General features: G+C 42.2%; 1 protein-coding gene across 5 annotated transcripts in view; it reads right to left on the bottom strand.

Annotated features, from left to right (window-relative positions):
* LOC141148905 (uncharacterized) overlaps positions 1 to 17,693 on the bottom strand; it is a 143,473-nt gene that overhangs the window by 98,725 nt on the left and 27,055 nt on the right. For 3 of the 5 annotated variants that reach the window (XM_073636759.1, XM_073636757.1, XM_073636760.1), the window contains exon 2: positions 3,541 to 3,701. In XM_073636759.1, the coding sequence (XP_073492860.1) occupies positions 3,541 to 3,631 (91 nt within the window). In that variant the 5' untranslated portion in view covers positions 3,632 to 3,701. Of the gene's footprint in view, positions 1 to 3,540; positions 3,702 to 5,143; positions 5,484 to 17,693 lie in introns of those variants that run through there. The other 2 variants (XM_073636758.1, XM_073636761.1) reach the window with 2 other exon arrangements.

Here is a 17,693-nt window from a genome sequence, read left to right as displayed (position 1 = left end):
TACAATCCGATTCTGGTGCGGACCAAAAAAAGGGTCCTGGGCGGGTTTGGTCCAAATGCGATGCAAATTCAGCGATACTATCTGTATGTCTGAAATCGCATCTCGCATACATCGCATGTGATCTGCACTGCATTGTGGTGTGAATCACATGCGATATCTACAGCTCATTAGTGCGAACTGAGACTTAGGGTGAATGATATGTAGTTTTTATAATAAGAGACACTAAGATTATCTTTATTGTTAAGGAAGAGGTATTGAGCAATATCCCTTGTGGCCTCTAAATGGCTATCTGGGTTGTCATCTGTGGAGCAAAACACGTGTAGTTTTTGCGGCTGGCTGTCTATATACCTACCACCTACTTACTCTCTGTAAAGGAGAAGCACAGCCAAAGCTCATTTGACTGTACTTCTCCTGTGGATCACAGGAGTGCAGTTCATTTTGCACTCCTGTAACTGACGTCACAGAGCCAGTCCAGGCTTGGGAAGGATCCCAACCATATGGTTGGGATCAGCCCAGAACTCTGGATTGACACCCAGCTCAGACTTTCAGCAAGCGGCTGAGAGTCTGAGCCGGCTGCTCCTACCCCTCCACAGCCCAGCGCTCCAGTGAGCTCCGGGGGCAGAGCAGAGAGCTGCAGACTGGCAGTCCCCAGCTCTATGCTTAGGGAGCTGTGAGAACCGAGTGATCCGCGGTGTATGATTGCTCGGTTCTCAGTATTATGGCCCATACACACGATCTGAATATCGTACGACAGATCGTACGACCTTTTTCGCTTAATAATCGCAAGTAGAAATTGAATAAGTAAATAAAGTCACGAAAATTCTCGTACGACAGGAAAAAAAATCGATACCTTTTAATGAAGTCACGTGTTCAGTGACACAACGCGTCAGGGAGGAGCTGGGTGTCGTCACTTCCGGTCGCGGCCGAGACCGGAAGTCCTATCGTTTGTCACGCTGTTTGCATCGTTTTTTAACTGTAAGTTATTACGCGTGTTTTACAATAAAACGTTTTTGGATTGCTACACTATGGAGCCCACCTTCTCTCAATCCACATAATACTTTATTTGATGAGCCACAGAAGTGATCCCTATCTAGGAGTGATCTGTGGATACCTGTGGAAATCGACTGTCTGCTGGGGAATCAGTGTTCCATTTATACAAGAGGCTTGACTAGACCCGTGGGGGTCGCCGTATGAGGTGAGAGGCTAGGGTAAACTATTGGTACACAATGGATGGTGACACTAGGATGAATTGGATGACCTCTATTCCTTTTTTGCACAAAGCACTTTATATATATCTTTATTCACTACCTCTGATTGGATACCACTGAGCGGATGGTGACAACACTCTGGATGAATTTGATGTTTTTTGGTTTATCTGCACAAGCACTTTATATATATATTTTTTGAGAATTAACTTTTTTTTTTTCACTCTTTGATTGGACATTTTGCAGTATTTTGATGCACTTTTTGAAACTTTTTTTAACAGTTATATTTAAGATTTGTTATGAAATTCTTCTGATCATTGCACGTTTGATTATTGCACTTTTGCACATTGCACTTTGTAGTTATATATTACTGTTTGTTGAATATGCGTCACATTATTTTTCTTTAATTAAAGTGGTTGTATAGTGTTTTTTTTAACTTTTAGCTACAGGAAAGCCTATAATAAGGCTTACCTGTAGGTAAAAAAAAAATCTCCTAAACCTTTACGGTTTAGGAGATATTCCCCTTGCTATGCGCCGCTGACTGCAGCGGCGCATGCGCACAGGGGATTCTCGGCTGAAGGCCCGGCAACTGCCGGACCTTGCCGAGTAAGAAATCTCCCACGCGCATGCCTGGGAGTGATGACATCGCGGCTCCAGCCACTCACAGCGCTGGAACCACGATACCCGGAAGACACGCCGAGGCAACATGACAGCACCCTCGGCGTGGACCAGGTAAGATACCGACGCCTCGTTCTAAGGTAAGTATTTCATAATGAGCTAGTATGCGGTGCATACTAGCTCATTATGCCTTTTGCTTTACAGGGGTAAAAAAGAAAAAAAAATTTCAGCGGGTATAAAACCGCTTTAATGTATTTGTATTGTATTTTCGGATGACAACTATACTGACTAAACGAAAATCGTACGATCTGGTATAGTACGAGGAAAATTTTTGTGCTTGTTCGATTGAATAATATCAGATGAACTGTTGTAACTGGCTCTCGAAAGTAGTGTACACACAATCCGAAAATCGTACGATTCTTCCTTGGACGACAGTTTTCGTACGATATTCGGAACGTGTGTATGGGCCACTAGGGCCAGCGGGGGACAGATGCAGCATCGGACCGGTGCTGCATCCAGTTAGGTAAGTATGAATAAATGAAACAAAACAAACCCGTACTTCTCTTTGTTCATAAAATGTATAGAGAAATACTACACTTCTAGAAAAGGAATACGCAATACATGCAGTTTGAAATGATATTGGCATGTAGAATAGTAGCTATGTGGTAGATTGTATGCAAGATATTTCCTGTGACCAATGTTACCAGCCTTATAATGCATCTGTGTGTTTATCTGGATGATTTTTATTCAATATAAATAATATATGACTGCTTTTATTAGATTAGAATTTGTGTACCTTTAGGCTGGGTTCACACCAGTGCGAATTGGATGTGGATTTCCCCACATCCAATAAGCATGTCAGGAGATTGTGATTCGGTTCACACATCACAAATTGCACAGGAGCCCTGTGCGTCTTTTGGTCCGTTTCAGGTAAAAATTCAGCCAAAAATTCGGTCTGAAATCGGACCTGAAATGGTGAATGGAGACGCACCGGACTCCTGCTGTGAGCCGCTCCGTGCTGCGGTGTGAACCCGGCATAAATGCTCCAACAATCTGTAAATATATACTTGCCAAAGTAGTGGGGATGGTGAGACAACAACACGCAAAAGCATTGCCATTTAGGCTTCATGTACACGGGACGTTTTTACAACCTCTCCTGAACGATTTAACTTGACAGATAGTAACCCACGTTTACAACGTCAATTTTGCCGCGTTTACATGCCGCGTTTAGCTGTGTTCAGAAGCGTTTTTTTTTTTTTTTCAAAATAGCCAAAAATGAAAAACGTGGCTAAACGCGAGTTTCCGTGATTGGCGTCTGAAACGTCAGAAACTTCAGTATACAGGTATACAGGTTCGACATTAAAGAACCTGTATACATGTACACATAAGATAACATTGGATGAGTTCAGGGGCAGATGAAAAAGCATCCAACTGCCTCTGAACCAGCAAAAGTGTACATGAGGCCTTATTTATTTATGTCAGAGATGTAACTAGAAACTATTTATAAAAAAAGAGTAGCAGATACATTTACTACAAAAAAGTGATACATATTTTTTTCTAATGTGGGCTTACACACAATTTAAAATAATTAAATGATTATATCTGTTGCCAACAAATTACCATTTAAAGTTAAAAATACATTTTATAGTAATACAGAATCTTGTGCTTGATTACCCAGCTACAAAAAAAAAAATAGAACATGAAAACTGCTACATACCATTACAATGTGCACTTCCCATCATAAGAGTCAACAGGAAAATGATTTGCACAACCTGGCAGATGAGTGCCAACCTCGCAGAATTCTCCATCTGAGCAGAAGTCCACCAGCTACACAAGCAAGCTCCAGTTCTCTCCTGACTTTCAGTGCCTCTACCTGACCTATAAACAAAATAAATTAAAAAAAAAATAATGATTGTTAGAATGCTTTCTAACATTTTCAAGAAAATCAGTTGTAAATACAATACAAATTTGTGCACTCCGTTCTGAGAACTGAATCAGACTGAATCAGACTGAGAACTGAGAACTGAATCAGACTGAATCAGACTGAGAACTGAGAACTGAAGCAGACCTTCAGTCATTTTTTCAACTTTCCATCTATTAAATCTTCTGCCCTTGTAGCATCACATATGGCAACCCATCACATTTGGCTACCCGCTGGAGTGCGCATGTGCGTTCCAACACTTTTACGACACACTAAAACCGTCAGAGAGTGTGATGGAACTGACGTTGAACTGCGCTTGCGCAGTTATTATGTGGCTCCACCCCTAAGTCCAGGTTCAAGCCCCACCATCCAAGTGGACATAGAGTTAGAATATAATTATGCTGAGCGAAGCGAGGCCGTGCTCGAAGAGTGGTGAGCGAAGCGAGCCCGCGAGGGGCCCTGCTGCAAAGTGGCTTGAACCTGGACTTAGGGGTGGAGCCGCTTTTACTGTGCTGTTTTGTCATAAAAGTGTTGGAATGCATATGGCGGTGTCGCGCATGCGCACTCCAGCGGGTAGCCAAACGTGATGGGTCGCCATATGTGACGCTACATACTTGTTGTGTTAACTTTGAATAGTAAAACATTTTTTCTGCCAGTAAATACCTTATACAGCCCACTTCCTGTGTCTTGTCTGGTAAAAAGCCTAGGCGTATGACATCATGCACAGCTCTCTCTCTCACTCTGGTGAGAGTTTGCCAGGAAGGCAAAGGGGGTGAGTCATAAGAGGGCCAATAAGAGCTGCAGAGCTGGAGGTGTGCCTCTGTGTGTCTGTGTAAATCCAGAAAGTGAACAGGCAGCAGCTTCAGCTGCCCACAGTTAAAATGGTTGCAGCCAGACTCAGTGGATGGAGATTTCTGCAGCGTATTTGGCAAGTACAGAATCACAGTATATATAAAATAATATGCAAAGTGGTTGGAGGGAAGCTTCAGAATGGCAAAGATATTTTTATTACAAATTATGTGAGCAGACTGCAGTTCCTCTTTAACTTGGATTAAAGACTTCAAAGAAAACATAAACACCCAACCTTCAATTAGTGCATAGCTGTTTGACATAAATATTCGTATTTTTTTTAAACTATGCTCTTCAGTTATAGCATTTTATGTCTTAAAGTCCAGTGGAAGTCACAGGTATTCATGGAAATTCAATGGATATTGTTAGCACTGTCTGTCACAGTCTTACCGCCACTTTCTGTTATAGCAATTACACATTTTCTGTCTAAATATGACTGTGCAGTCCAATAAGAACAATGTCTAGTGCACGCAGGAATCTAACAGACCTGGTTAGTCATGTACCCTCTCTTTCTGTTTTGTTTCAATTGCCACTTTAAGAATTGACATACCTCCATAGATCTCAATCTCCATCTGTCCTCATAGATCTCATAAATCTCTGTCTGTCCTCATAGATCTCACAGATCTCAATCTATCCTCATAGATCTCATAGTTTTCAATCTGTCAAGGCAGTATGGTCACCTGCTGAGTCAGCGCAATTTGCAAACAGCTTAACTCTTTAATATGACACAGAAGTTGAATCCAAGGCAGTTTTACTTCTCGGAGTACAGTATAGTGGATGTTTTTTCAGTCTCTTGAAATGTAAAAAGACAAGGATCTTCCCAGCCTACTGTGCATTATGGAGATTTAAGACTGAAGCTGGACATAGATGGATTGTCGATCAGCCAGCAGCTAACCCAAAAAAAAAAAAAAACATGAAATTTAAGAATTGACATCTGTAGCGGGTGTATATCCGCTGTGTTTTACACTTACATGTAATGATAGCAATGTGAGATGTTAAATCTTCAATAAAAAAACTTTGTTGTATTGAAAAAAAAAGAAATGAACAGATTCCCCAATACAGACAATCGAGGTGGATGAAAAAATCCTCTCTGTGGCTCCTCAACATTATACACTGCTGGCTGCATGCGCTAACCATAGGAAGATTTTTCTACAGTCGCATTCAAGAGAAGCAGATCGTTAGATTGGCTTCTTTCTAACGAGAACAGCCATAGATGGATCAAAATTCGATCCATCTATGGTCAACTAAAATGAGGAAACATTAAAGAAAGAGGGAAGGTCTTTTTAAAGAGGAAGTAAGCCCTGATGGGTTTTAGGTCCTCTGTCATTTCCTGCAAAGTAAAAGCATAATGGGCTAGCATGCATCACATACATGTGTACCTGCAATCGAAGCCCGCGCTGTCCCCGCTGGCTGAAGCATCCATCTTCTGCCCTCTTCCTTCCGGGGCCGCTGACTTCAGCTATGTGACTAGTCAGAGCCGCATGACGTCACTCCCGCGCATGCGTGCGGGAGCCATCAGTCACGGCACATACGAGTGAAGAAATGGCACGGAGGTCCTTTTCTTCAGAACACATGCGCCGATGACATCATCGCCGCACTACAAGGTAATTATCTCCTAAACGGCACTTGTTTAGGAGATATTTCCTCTACCTATAGGTAAGCCTTATTCTAGGCTTACCTATAGGTAAAAGTGACGCAGGAGGGTTTACAACCACTTTAAAGCCAGCCATAGACGGATCAAAATTCAGCCAGTTCAGCAGAAACTGGTTGAATTTCGATCCATGTATGGGCAGGCTGGTTATACTTTAGTCGATCCATTGCTCGACATCAGAACAGCCAGCCTGTCAGATTTCATGCAATCGTTGCCAGCGGCTAGCAGTGATCATTGTATTTTGATGGCTGGGGAACCTCTCGCTGTCAGAATACAATAGCTCCACGGGAGGGATTCCCCCATCAACACTGAATGTGTTGATGGGGGGATAGAGCAATTTTCTTTCCTTCAACCCGCAGTGTGTAACATAATGAGCCATTGGCCTCACCCTACATGTGTTTCATCTATACAATGGACTTCTACAGGGGATAGAGGAAAGGATGAGGCCAATGGCTCCTGATGTTACATAACTGCTTATGTTCTCTGATATGGTGTTCTTTTGCCCATGAGATGCTTCTATATTTGCTTTTGATAAACTATGTGGCTTTAAGCAGTACTACTCTATTGTCCTTTGCTCTTTCCTCCATTTATCTCTTTTTTGAGGAGTGTCTTTGGATAGCCAGTGGAGGACCCTAGAGACTCTGGAGTATTCTGTTTGGTGGTCCTTGATTGGATGGTTTCCATGCTGTTGATCTCTTATAATTTGGAGATCATTACCATTTGGTAAGGGAACTGACACACTTGATTTCAAGGTGGTTTGGGGTTATTGCACATACATTTTCACTTATTTTCAAGATTTTACAAGTAGACTTGAATATATCTTCTTTGAAGCTTACTCTTTTACCATGCACAAGTTTTTTTTTTTTATGATGGACACTTCACCATGTATTTTGATGTATATTGTGTATGAAGCCTTTTATTATGATTTATGATTATATATGACTTATTACTGAGTTATTGATATAGTGAACATAACAAGTTGCTGTACTACCACTACCACCCAGGTGGATGTGGTTTTTTACTGGATGGACATCATATGACGTCTTCCCACTCTTGCTCCTTGTGTGTGCCCTAGGGGGTGCACAGCAGCATGATCTGTGACCTGATGTGTCCATTGGACACAGTGGAACACAAATTGTTGTACCGGGCTGCTGTGCGCAGCCCCAGTACCATTTGTAAGTTGTGACCAGTCACAGTGATCACATATCAGTTGTACACAATGACTCTGTCATTCATAGCTATTGTGTACTATTGTGATATCTGTTATTGGTAACAGTGATCGCATGGTACAAGGCCAATCACAGAGGACCTATACCATGTGATAGCTGTGGCCAATCACAGCTATCACAACAGTACACAATGGTGCATGAATGGATGCTATTCACAAAGAAAAATGATTGCTCATACTGTACATTATAGAAGTGGTAACGCTGTCAAAATAAGGGACTAGAATACACTGCAGCAAGCACCTATTAGACTGATCCTAGGCAGAACAAATGTGAATATATACGTGATGGAGTTGCGCTGTGAGTGATATACAAATATATACCAAAGAAACAACTACTAAGGTGTATACAACCCCTGGCAAAAAATATGGAATCACCAGTCCCTGAGGATGTTCCTTCAGTTGTTTATTGTAGAAAAAAAGCAGATCAGAGACATGGCCAAAAACTAAAGGCATTTCAAATGGCAACTTTCTGGCTTTAAGAAACACTAAAAGAAATCAAGAAAAATAATTGTGGTGGCCAGTAACAGTTAGATTTATAGAACAAGCACAGGGAATAAATTATGGAATCACTCAATTCTGAGGAAAAAATTATGGAATCACCCTGTAAATTTTCATTACAAACACTAACACCTGCATCAGATTAAATCTGCTTGTTAGTATGTAGGTAAAAAGGAGTGATTACACCTTGGAGAGTTGTTGCAACAAATGGACTGACATGAAGCATGGCTCCAACACCAGAGATGTCAATTGAAAAAAAGGAGAGGATTCTCAAACTCCATTGACATTGGCATTGACTTAATGAGTGATAAACAGTACTCTTCATCAATCTGGCTCCAGCCTTCTCTGATTGCTGTTGCCAAATCATCTTTGCAGGTTGGAGCCTTGTCATGGACCATTTTCTTTAACTTCCACCACAGATTTTCAATTGGATTGAGATCCGGACTGTTTGCAGGCCATGACATTGACCTTATGTGTCTTTCTTCAAGGAATTTTTTCACAGTTTTTGCTCTATGGCAAGATGCATTATCATCTTGATAAATGATTTCATCATCCCCAAACATCCTTTCAATAGATGGGAGAAGAAAAGTGTCCAAAATTTCAATGTAAACCTGTGCATTTATTGAAGATTTAATGACAGCCATCTCCGCAGTGCATTTACCTGACATGCAGCCCCGTTTCATACAAGGTATTTGGTCCATGTTTTAGACACAGCCGACTGTGAACAACCAACATCTTGTGCAACACTGCGTGATGATTTACCCTCTTTAAGGAGTTTTGATAATCCTCTCCTTTTTTTCAATTGACATCTCTGGTGTTGGAGCCATGCTTCGTGTCAGTCCACTTGTTGCAACAACTCTTCAAGGTATGATCACTCCTTTTTACCTACATACTAACAAGCAGATTTAATCTGATGCAGGTGTTAGTGTTTGTAATGAAAATTTATAGGGTGATTCCATAATTTTTTCCTCAGAGTTGAGTGATTCCATAATTTATTCCCTGTGCTTGTTCTATAAATCTAACTGTTACTGGCCACCACAATTATTTTTCTTGATTTCTTTTTTTTCTTAAAGCCAGAAAGTTGCCATTTGAAATGCCTTTAGTTTTTGGCCATGTCTGTGATCCGCTTTTTTTCTACAACAATAAACAACTGAAGGAACATCCTCAGGGACTGGTGATTCCATAATTTTTGCCAGGGGTTGTATAAAATTAACATGTGATAAGTGAACAATTAAAATCTATGTAACAAAATGTGACCTAAAGCAAACAAATAAATGAAACAGTATAATGAAGTCCAATATGCACAACTGGGTGTGCTGTGAAAGAAAAGCAAGATGAAAAAACAATGATAATCCAATGAAGTAATGAATCCCTCTACTGTGAACAGCAAATCAACCGGTGCCTAGCCAATCTTCCAAAAGTGGCACGTCTGTGTGCACAAGCCCTCTCACCTTACTGCCGTAAGGTATACAGCATGAAAGAAATTCCTGATGATAATCTTTAAACGTCCCTTTGGTCAGATTGTACGAACGAACGATCGTAATCTCAGTGCATGGGGTTTAGATTAGAAATCGACCGATATGGGTTTTTCTCTGGCTGATGGCGATATTTAGAAATCGTGGCGGCCGATGGCCAATATATGATGCCGATTTTTTTTGGGCCGATATGTTAAGCCGATTTTTAATTTTTTTTCCCTTCATCTCATAAAATCTAACAGTTAGACCCCTTTCAAAATGGGACGTTTTTCAGGCGCTTTTGGGCTAAAAATAGTGCCTGTAAAGTGCCTGCAAAACGACTCCCCTGCAGTCTCAGTGTGAAAGCCAGAGTGCTTCCTTAACACTGAGGCGATGCGCTGGCAGGATGTTAAAGTCCTGCAAGCAGCATCTTTGGAGCGGTGTATACCGCTCCTCCACCATTGCTGCCCATTGAAATGAATGCGCACCGCTGCCGAAGCACCTGCAAAGCGCTTAGGCAGCGGTGCTTCACGGGTGCATTCAACCCCTTCCTCGGGCGCTAGCTGGGTTATAAGCGCCCCGCTAGCAGCTGAATAGCGCAGCTAAAATGATGGTAAAGCGCCGCTAAAACTAGCAGCGTTTTACTGTCAACGCCTGCCCGCTCCAGTGTGAAAGCAGCCTTAAGTAATAAGTGCTACAGAAAATTTCTTACATTTAAACAGGTAATCAAAACTTTTGGACGAAAAAAAAAATGCGCTAACTTTACTGCTTAGTTTTTTTTTTAATTCATTAGTGTATTTTTTCCACAAAAAAATGCGTTTGAAAGACCGCTGCGCAAATACCGTGTGACATAAAATATTGCAGCAACCGCTATTTTATTCCCTAGAGTCTCTGCTAAAAAAAATATATATAATTTTTGGGGGTTCCAAGTGATTTTCTAGCAGAAAATACAGGATTTTTACTTGTAAGCAACAAATGTCAGAAAAGATTTAGTCTTTAAATGGTTAAGCTGAGAACTCCTCCACAAGGAGTTCAGTTCATTGACAAGTGTAAACATTGCGTCTTTTTAGGTTCTTTTATCAGACTTGGCAGGCTGCCCAGAGAGGATAGAAGTTGTTCCACAGAAGACTTCAGGCAACTTGCATTGACTTCTATTACAGAAGTCATTTGCAAGTTGCGCTGAAGTTATAATCGGCCTTTTTTTATCAGTACAATCGGCCGATGCCGATTAATTAAAAAATGCCAAATATCGGCTGATATATCGGTCGACCTCTAGTTTATATATATATATAAAAGAAAAAACAGCCCATAGCGTGATCCCGTATGAGAGGGTTGGTTATAACAAACACAATAAATGAACTCACTTTATTATCTAAAATAGCTGGCAACAATTCACGAGCACCAAGCTCGTATCCTTCTGACCAGACTTAGGTGATCTTTGTTTGATGTTCCAATCCCTCCACTAGTATCCACTAATATCCTTGATATAAGGAAGTTTAGGCACAAAAAAGAAAGATGCCCATGGTGTAATCCCATTGGGAACAATTTATTATCATAAGCAGAGTAAAAAGTAAACACTCACATTTTTAAAAGCTGTTGGTTGCTTTTAAAAACGTGAGTGTTTACTTTTTGCCATGCCTCTTAATAAATACTTTGGATTGTCTACTTTCCAAAAAGGGGTAATTTGGAGGGTTTTGGTACCCTGGCAATTTAGAGCAATCACTACTTCAGGACTGATTGATTTTCAAATATATATATTATAGATTGTAGACTCTATAACTTTCACACAGACTAAATAATGTACACTGATTTGGGTTATTTTCACCAAAAAATTTAGCAGAATATAGTTTATAGTTTTAAAAATATCATGTATTTGCTAAATGTTATAACAGAGAAAAACATATAAAAAAAAAAAAAAGAGGAAAGCCCAGTGGTGATTAAAAACAATCAAAAAAAAGCTCTACGGTGCCTTGAAAAAGTATTCACACCCCTTGAAATTTTCCACATTTTGTCATGTTACAACCAAAAATGTAAATGTATTTTATTGGAATTTTATGTGATAGACCAACATAATTGTGATGTGGAAGGAAAATGATAAATGGTTTTCAAAATTTTTTAAAAATAAATATGTGAAAAGTGTGACGTGCATTTGTATTCAGGCTCCCTGAGTCATTACTTTGTAGAACCACCTTTCACTGCAATTACAGATGCAAGTCTTTTGGGGGTGTCTCTACCAGCTTTGCACATCTAGAGAGTAAAATGTTTGCCCATTCTTCTTTGCAAAATAGCTCAACCTCTGTCAGATTGGATGGAGAGCATCTGAACAACAATTTTCAAGTCTTGCCACAGATTCTCAATTGAATTTACGTTTGGACTTTGACTGGGCCATTCTAACACATGAATATGCTTTGATCTAAACCATTCCATTGTAGCTCTGGCTGTATGTTTAGAGTCATTGTCCTGCTGGAAGGTGAACCTCCGCCCCAGTCTCAAGTCTTTTGCTGACTCTAATGCCGCGTACACACGGTCGGACTTTTCGTCTACAAAAGTCCGACAGCCTGTCCGACAGACTTCCTGCGGACTTTCGGCGGACTTGCAGCAGACTTTCTAACGAACGGACTTGCCTACACACGACCACACAAAAGTCCGACGGATTCGTACGTGATGACGTACACCGGACTAAAATAAGGAAGTTCATAGCCAGTAGCCAATAGCTGCCCTAGCATGGGTTTTTGTCCGTCGGACTAGCACACAGACGAGCGGATTTCGGGGTCCGTCGTAGTTACGACGTAAAGATTTGAAGCATGTTTCAAATCTAAAGTCCGTCGGATTTGAGGCTGAAAAAGTCTGCTGAAAGTCCGGAGAAGCCCACACACGATCGGATTACCAGCCAGCTTTAGTCCGTCGGCGTCCGTTGGACTTTTGTAGACGAAAAGTCCGACCGTGTGTACGCGGCATAACAGGTTTTCTTCTAAGATTGACCTGTATTTGGCTCCATCCATCTTCCCATCAACTCTGACCAGCTTCCCTGTCCCTGCTAAAGAAAAGCATCCCCACGACATGATGCTGCCACCACCAGGTTTCATGGTGGGGATGGCGTGTTCAGGGTGATGTGCAGTGTTAGTTTTCCGCCACAAAAGCGTTTTCCTTTTATGCCAAAAAGTTAAATTTTGGTCTCATCTGACCAGAGCACCTTCTTCCGCGTGTTTGCTGTGTCCCCCACATGGCTTCTCACAAACTGCAAACGGGACTTCTTATGGCTTCCTTTCAACCATGGCTTTCTTCTTGCCACTCTTCCATAAAGGCCAGATTTGTGGCGTGCACGGCTAATAGTTGTCCTCTGGACAGATTCTCCTACCTGAGCCGTGGATCTCTGCAGTTTCTCCAGAGTTACCATGGGCTTGTTGGCTGCATCTCTGATTAATGTTCTCCTTGCCTGGCCTGTCAGTATAGGTGGACGGACATGTCTTGGTAGGTTTGTAGTTGTACCATACTCTTTCCATTTTCAGATGATGGATTGAATAGCACTCCGTTCAAAGCTTGGGATATTTTTTTACAACCTAACCCTGCTAAAGACTCCGAAATTGGGAGCTCATGGCGCATGACGTGTGAAAATCAATGTTTCCCTATGGGAGCCGTCTTAACTGGCACCACACAAGTCGGTCTGACTTTGAAAATGCTCCCTGCACTACTTTGGTCCAACTTTGATCCTACTTTAGCCCATTGAATATCACTGAAGTCGGATCAAAGTCGGATCGCCGTCTTAACTGACCCGATTTTGGCATGCAACTTGTGCTCTGAGGATCTTGAAGGTCAACTCCATGCCAAATAATAAAAAAAAGGCATGGGTTCCCCTCCAAGAACATACCAGGCCCTTCGGCCTGGTATGGATTTTCAGGGGAACCCCCACGCCGAAAAAACGGTGTTGTGATCCCCCAAGATTCATACCAAACCCTTATTCGAGCACACAGCCCGGCAGGTCTCCTGAACTGCCTTCAACATGGGGGGGTGCGTGCTTTGGGGCACCCCACCCCAAAATACCTAGTCCTCATGTTGATGAGGACAATGGCCTGTTCCCGACAATCCTGACCGTTGGTTGTTGGGGTCTGCAGGTGGGGGGCTTATCAGAATCTGGAAGCCCCCTTTAACAAGGGGGCCCCCAGATTCCGGCCCCCCCACCCTATGTGGGGGCTGGGTCACCGGAGGTCATGCCAATATAAGTAGTGGCACACTGCGCACCCAGCATTAGAGTGGGCGAGTGCGTCGAGTCAACACCGTAAGAAGAACAGAGGGAGAAGACAGCTGAGAAGACCCAGCAAAAGAGCGAGAAGACAGCGGAGAAGACCCGGACAGCGATGAAGACAGCGCACAGAGGGAGAAGAACCAGAGAGGGCTAGAAGCCATCAGCAGAGAGCAGATAAGACCCGGAGAGGGGAGAAGAACTGACAGAGACAGAAGACATCAGTGGAGGAGGCAGAAGAGCCAGAGAGGGGAGAAGAAATTGGAAGAGACGACAGAGTTGCCTTAATAAATTACTTTTAAAACCTGTGTAATGTTTTTTATTTTTGACATTTTTTTTAGGTGAATGGGTAGGGGGTACAATGTACAAAGACATGCTGGTAGGTTAATTGGTTCTGTACAAAATTGGCCCCAGTATATGAATGTGAGTTGGGGACCTTGGATTGTAAGCTCCTTGAGGGTAGGGACCGATGTGAGTGTGCGATGTATGTGTGGAGCACTGCGTAAATTGACGGCACTATATGGGTACCTTAAATAAATAAGGATAATTGTAGACACGCACCCACACTCACTCAGGTTGAACTGGATGGACTGGTGTCTTTATTCAACCTTACTTCTAACTATGTATTACCCCATACTCATTCACATAGGGTGGGGGGACAGAATCTGGGGGGCCCCCTTGTTAAAGGGGACTTCCAGATTCCGATAAGCCCCCTGCCCGCAGACCCTGACAACCAATGGCCAGGAATGTCAGGAAGAGGCCCTTGTCCTCATCAACATGGGGACAAGGTGCTTTGGGGCAGCCCCCCTGCCCCAAAGCACACACCCCCCCATTTTGAGGGCATGCGGCCTGGTACGGTTCAGGAGGGGGGGCGCTTGCTCGTCCCCACCCCCTTTCATGACCTACCGGGCTGTTTGCTCGAATAAGGGTCTGGTATGGATTTTGGGGGGACCCCAACACCGTTTTTTTGGCTTGGGGGTTCACCTGAAAATCCATACCAGACTGAAGGGCCTGGTATGCTCTTGGAGGGGGAACCCATGCCGTTTTTTTTTTTTTTTACATTGTGCGTGGAGTTCCCCCTAAAGATTCATACCAGACACAGTGCCTGGTATTGTCAGGGATCAAAGTCGGATCCCTGTTCACTGAAGTCGGACACATGTCAGACTTCAAGTCGCAGGGCAAAGTCAGATCCAAAGTGGTACGACTGTCGTGTCGTACCAGTGTGAACCCAGCCTTAAACTTCTCCACAACCTTATCCCTGACATGTCTGGTGTGTTTCTTGGCCTCCATGATGTGGTTTGTTCACTAAGGTTCTCTAAAAAACCTCTTAGGGCTTCACAGAACAGCTGTATTTATATTGAGACTAAATTACACACAGGTGGACTCTATTTACTAATTAGGTGACTTCTGAAGGCAATTGGGTCTACTAGATTTTAGTTAGTCAGAGTAAAGGGGGCTGAATACAAATGCACCGAACACTTTTCACATATTTATTTGTAAAAAAAATGTAAAAACCATTTATCATTTTCCTTCCACTTCACAATTATGTGCCACTTTGTGTTGGTTTATCACATAAAATGCCAATAAAATACATTTACATTTTTGGTTGTAACATGACAAAATGTCAATATATCAAGGGGTGTGAATACTTTTTCAAGGCACTGTATCTGTTGCAAAACACATGATAAAATGTTAATTTGGGTACAGTGTTGCATGACTGAGTAATTGTTATTCAGTGATAGTGCTGAAAGCTGAAAATTGGCCTGGACTGGAAGGGGGTGAAAGTCCCTGTACTTGAGGTGGGTAATAAAATATAAACTTTAAACCATCAATCACCATCATGGTGCAAGTTTTCCCAGACACAGATAATTAGCACATCTGGAAATTACTAGCCAAAGCTTATTTCATAGACATTCCTAAGGGGGGGTATAATCATTAAGGCTCAAGCCATTTGTAGATTTTAAGATACTAAAATTGAATGATAAATTAGGATAATGATTTTACAATACATAAGTCATGTTGGCACGCATGAGTTTTCCTGGAGATGTTCCACAAAAAGTGTATTATTTCATGCACTGGGGTGGGTTGAAGATCTTTGACAGTTCAGAGTTCAGTCAAAGGTCAATATATCTCTGAAGGTAGATTTGACTTAAAGCGGTATTAAACCCAAAGCCAAAAATGTATTATTCAGCAGCCAACCAATCAAGATGTGGTGGCTGCATCAGTTTTCTTTTTTAGGCTTTTTTCCCCTCTGTTTTTACCTGGTGATCCGGTCAGTAACACACCTCCTGTATTTGTAAGACACAGCTCTGGAGGAATGAGAAGAGGAGGCACAGCAGATAGCAGCATTGTCAGTCTGTGGGGGAGGGTAGTGTTAAACGTATTAGCAGATTTAGATGCACTAACAAATTGAAGGCAAACTCCAGCTCACATTTTATAGTTACAGCAAACTTTTTTTCCCTTTTGGGATATTTGAATCACCCCTGTCAGTGTTAAGTGGTTTGCCTCATCCATGTAAACTGATACATTCTGCTGGTGAGGTTGAGTTTGTGAAAAACAGCAGATTTACTGGCCAGAACACCAGATGAAAATAGAAGAAAGAAAACCTAAAAAGGGAAACTCAAAAAACAAATGCAGCCATCACATCTAAGAACTGGTAAGCTGCAATATAATAAATCTTTGCTTTTGGCTTTAATACCGCTTTAAAGTAATTGTAAAGTCTAGGTTTTTTTTTTTTAGAAAAAAACAAACAAACATGTTATACTTACCTGCTCAGTGCAGAGGTTCCTCTTCTTCTTGGGTCCCTCTTCTGTGCTCCTGGCCCCTCCCTTCTGTTGCGTGCCCCAACAGCAAGCATGTTGTCATGGGGGGCACCCGAGCCGAGTCACAGCTCCCTGTGTCCATTCAGACATGGAGCCTCGACTCGGCCCCGCCCCCTCTCTCCCCCTGATTGGCTGACTGATTTTGATTGACAGCAGTGGGAGCCAATCGCTCCACGCTGCTGTCTCAACCGATAAGGAGGGGAGTCCCAGGCAGCTTAGACACTCCTGCAACATCCCTGGATAAAGACGGGCTCAGGTAAGTATTAGGGGGGCTGAAGGGGGCTGCTGCACACAGAAGGTATTTTTTACCTTAATGCATTAAGATAAAAAAAAAAAAAACCTTCTGCCTTTACAATCCCTTTAATCATGAAATAAATGGAAGAATGAAATAGTAAAACAAATGGAAAAATGGAGTGTTGGATTTTAGCCGAAAGCAACCGTGCTGCATAGGTGACAATGACAAACAAACTCAGCAAAGAAATAAAAACAGATTGGCAGTCGGTATTATAACAGTTTCAAAGCAGATTTTATTTTTTAATTGAGCTTAAATTATTTGACTTTATTTATTTTTTTAATTTTGGATAGATACCAGTGGATTGAATCACCTACTGGTTTCTTTTATATCTCCTGATCTTTCAGCTACATCCACCTGAACCATTACAAGGGTGTTTTAGGCTCCATGCACACTGGACATTAAAATACAGTGGGACCTTGGATCCGTTCCAGGAGAATGCTTGTAATCCAAAGCACTCGCATATCAAAGCGAGTTTCCCCATAGAAGTCAATGGAAACGAAGATAATTTGTTCCGCATTGACTTCTATTACATGTAATACCGTATGTGGCCAGAGGTGGGGGGGTGCCGGAGAGCCTCGGGGACAGCTCGGCTGAACTCGGAAAGCCTTGGAAAGGCTCGGGAACGGAGTATTTCCAAGTCATTCCGAACCGTTCCGAGTGTCCCCGGCGCCCCCGCACTTCTGGCTAAATGTGGTACTGCACCGCCCAGTAGCTTGAATTCTGCTCGGTTTGCGAGACAACACTCGCAAACCGAGTCAGAATTTAAAAAAAAAAAAAAAAAGTTGCTCCTCTTTCAAAACGCTTGTTAACTGCGTTACTCGTAAGCCAAGGTTCCACTGTAACGTTATAAAAACGCCAGTAGCTTTGCAGTGAGTCTTTCAACGTTTTTAAATGTTTTTGCAATCGCGTTTT

The sequence above is a fragment of the Aquarana catesbeiana genome, linkage group LG06, assembly GCF_042186555.1.
Source record: "Aquarana catesbeiana isolate 2022-GZ linkage group LG06, ASM4218655v1, whole genome shotgun sequence".
NCBI classification, from domain to species: Eukaryota; Metazoa; Chordata; class Amphibia; order Anura; family Ranidae; genus Aquarana; species Aquarana catesbeiana.
This window is presented reverse-complemented; position numbering and strand designations above follow the sequence as displayed.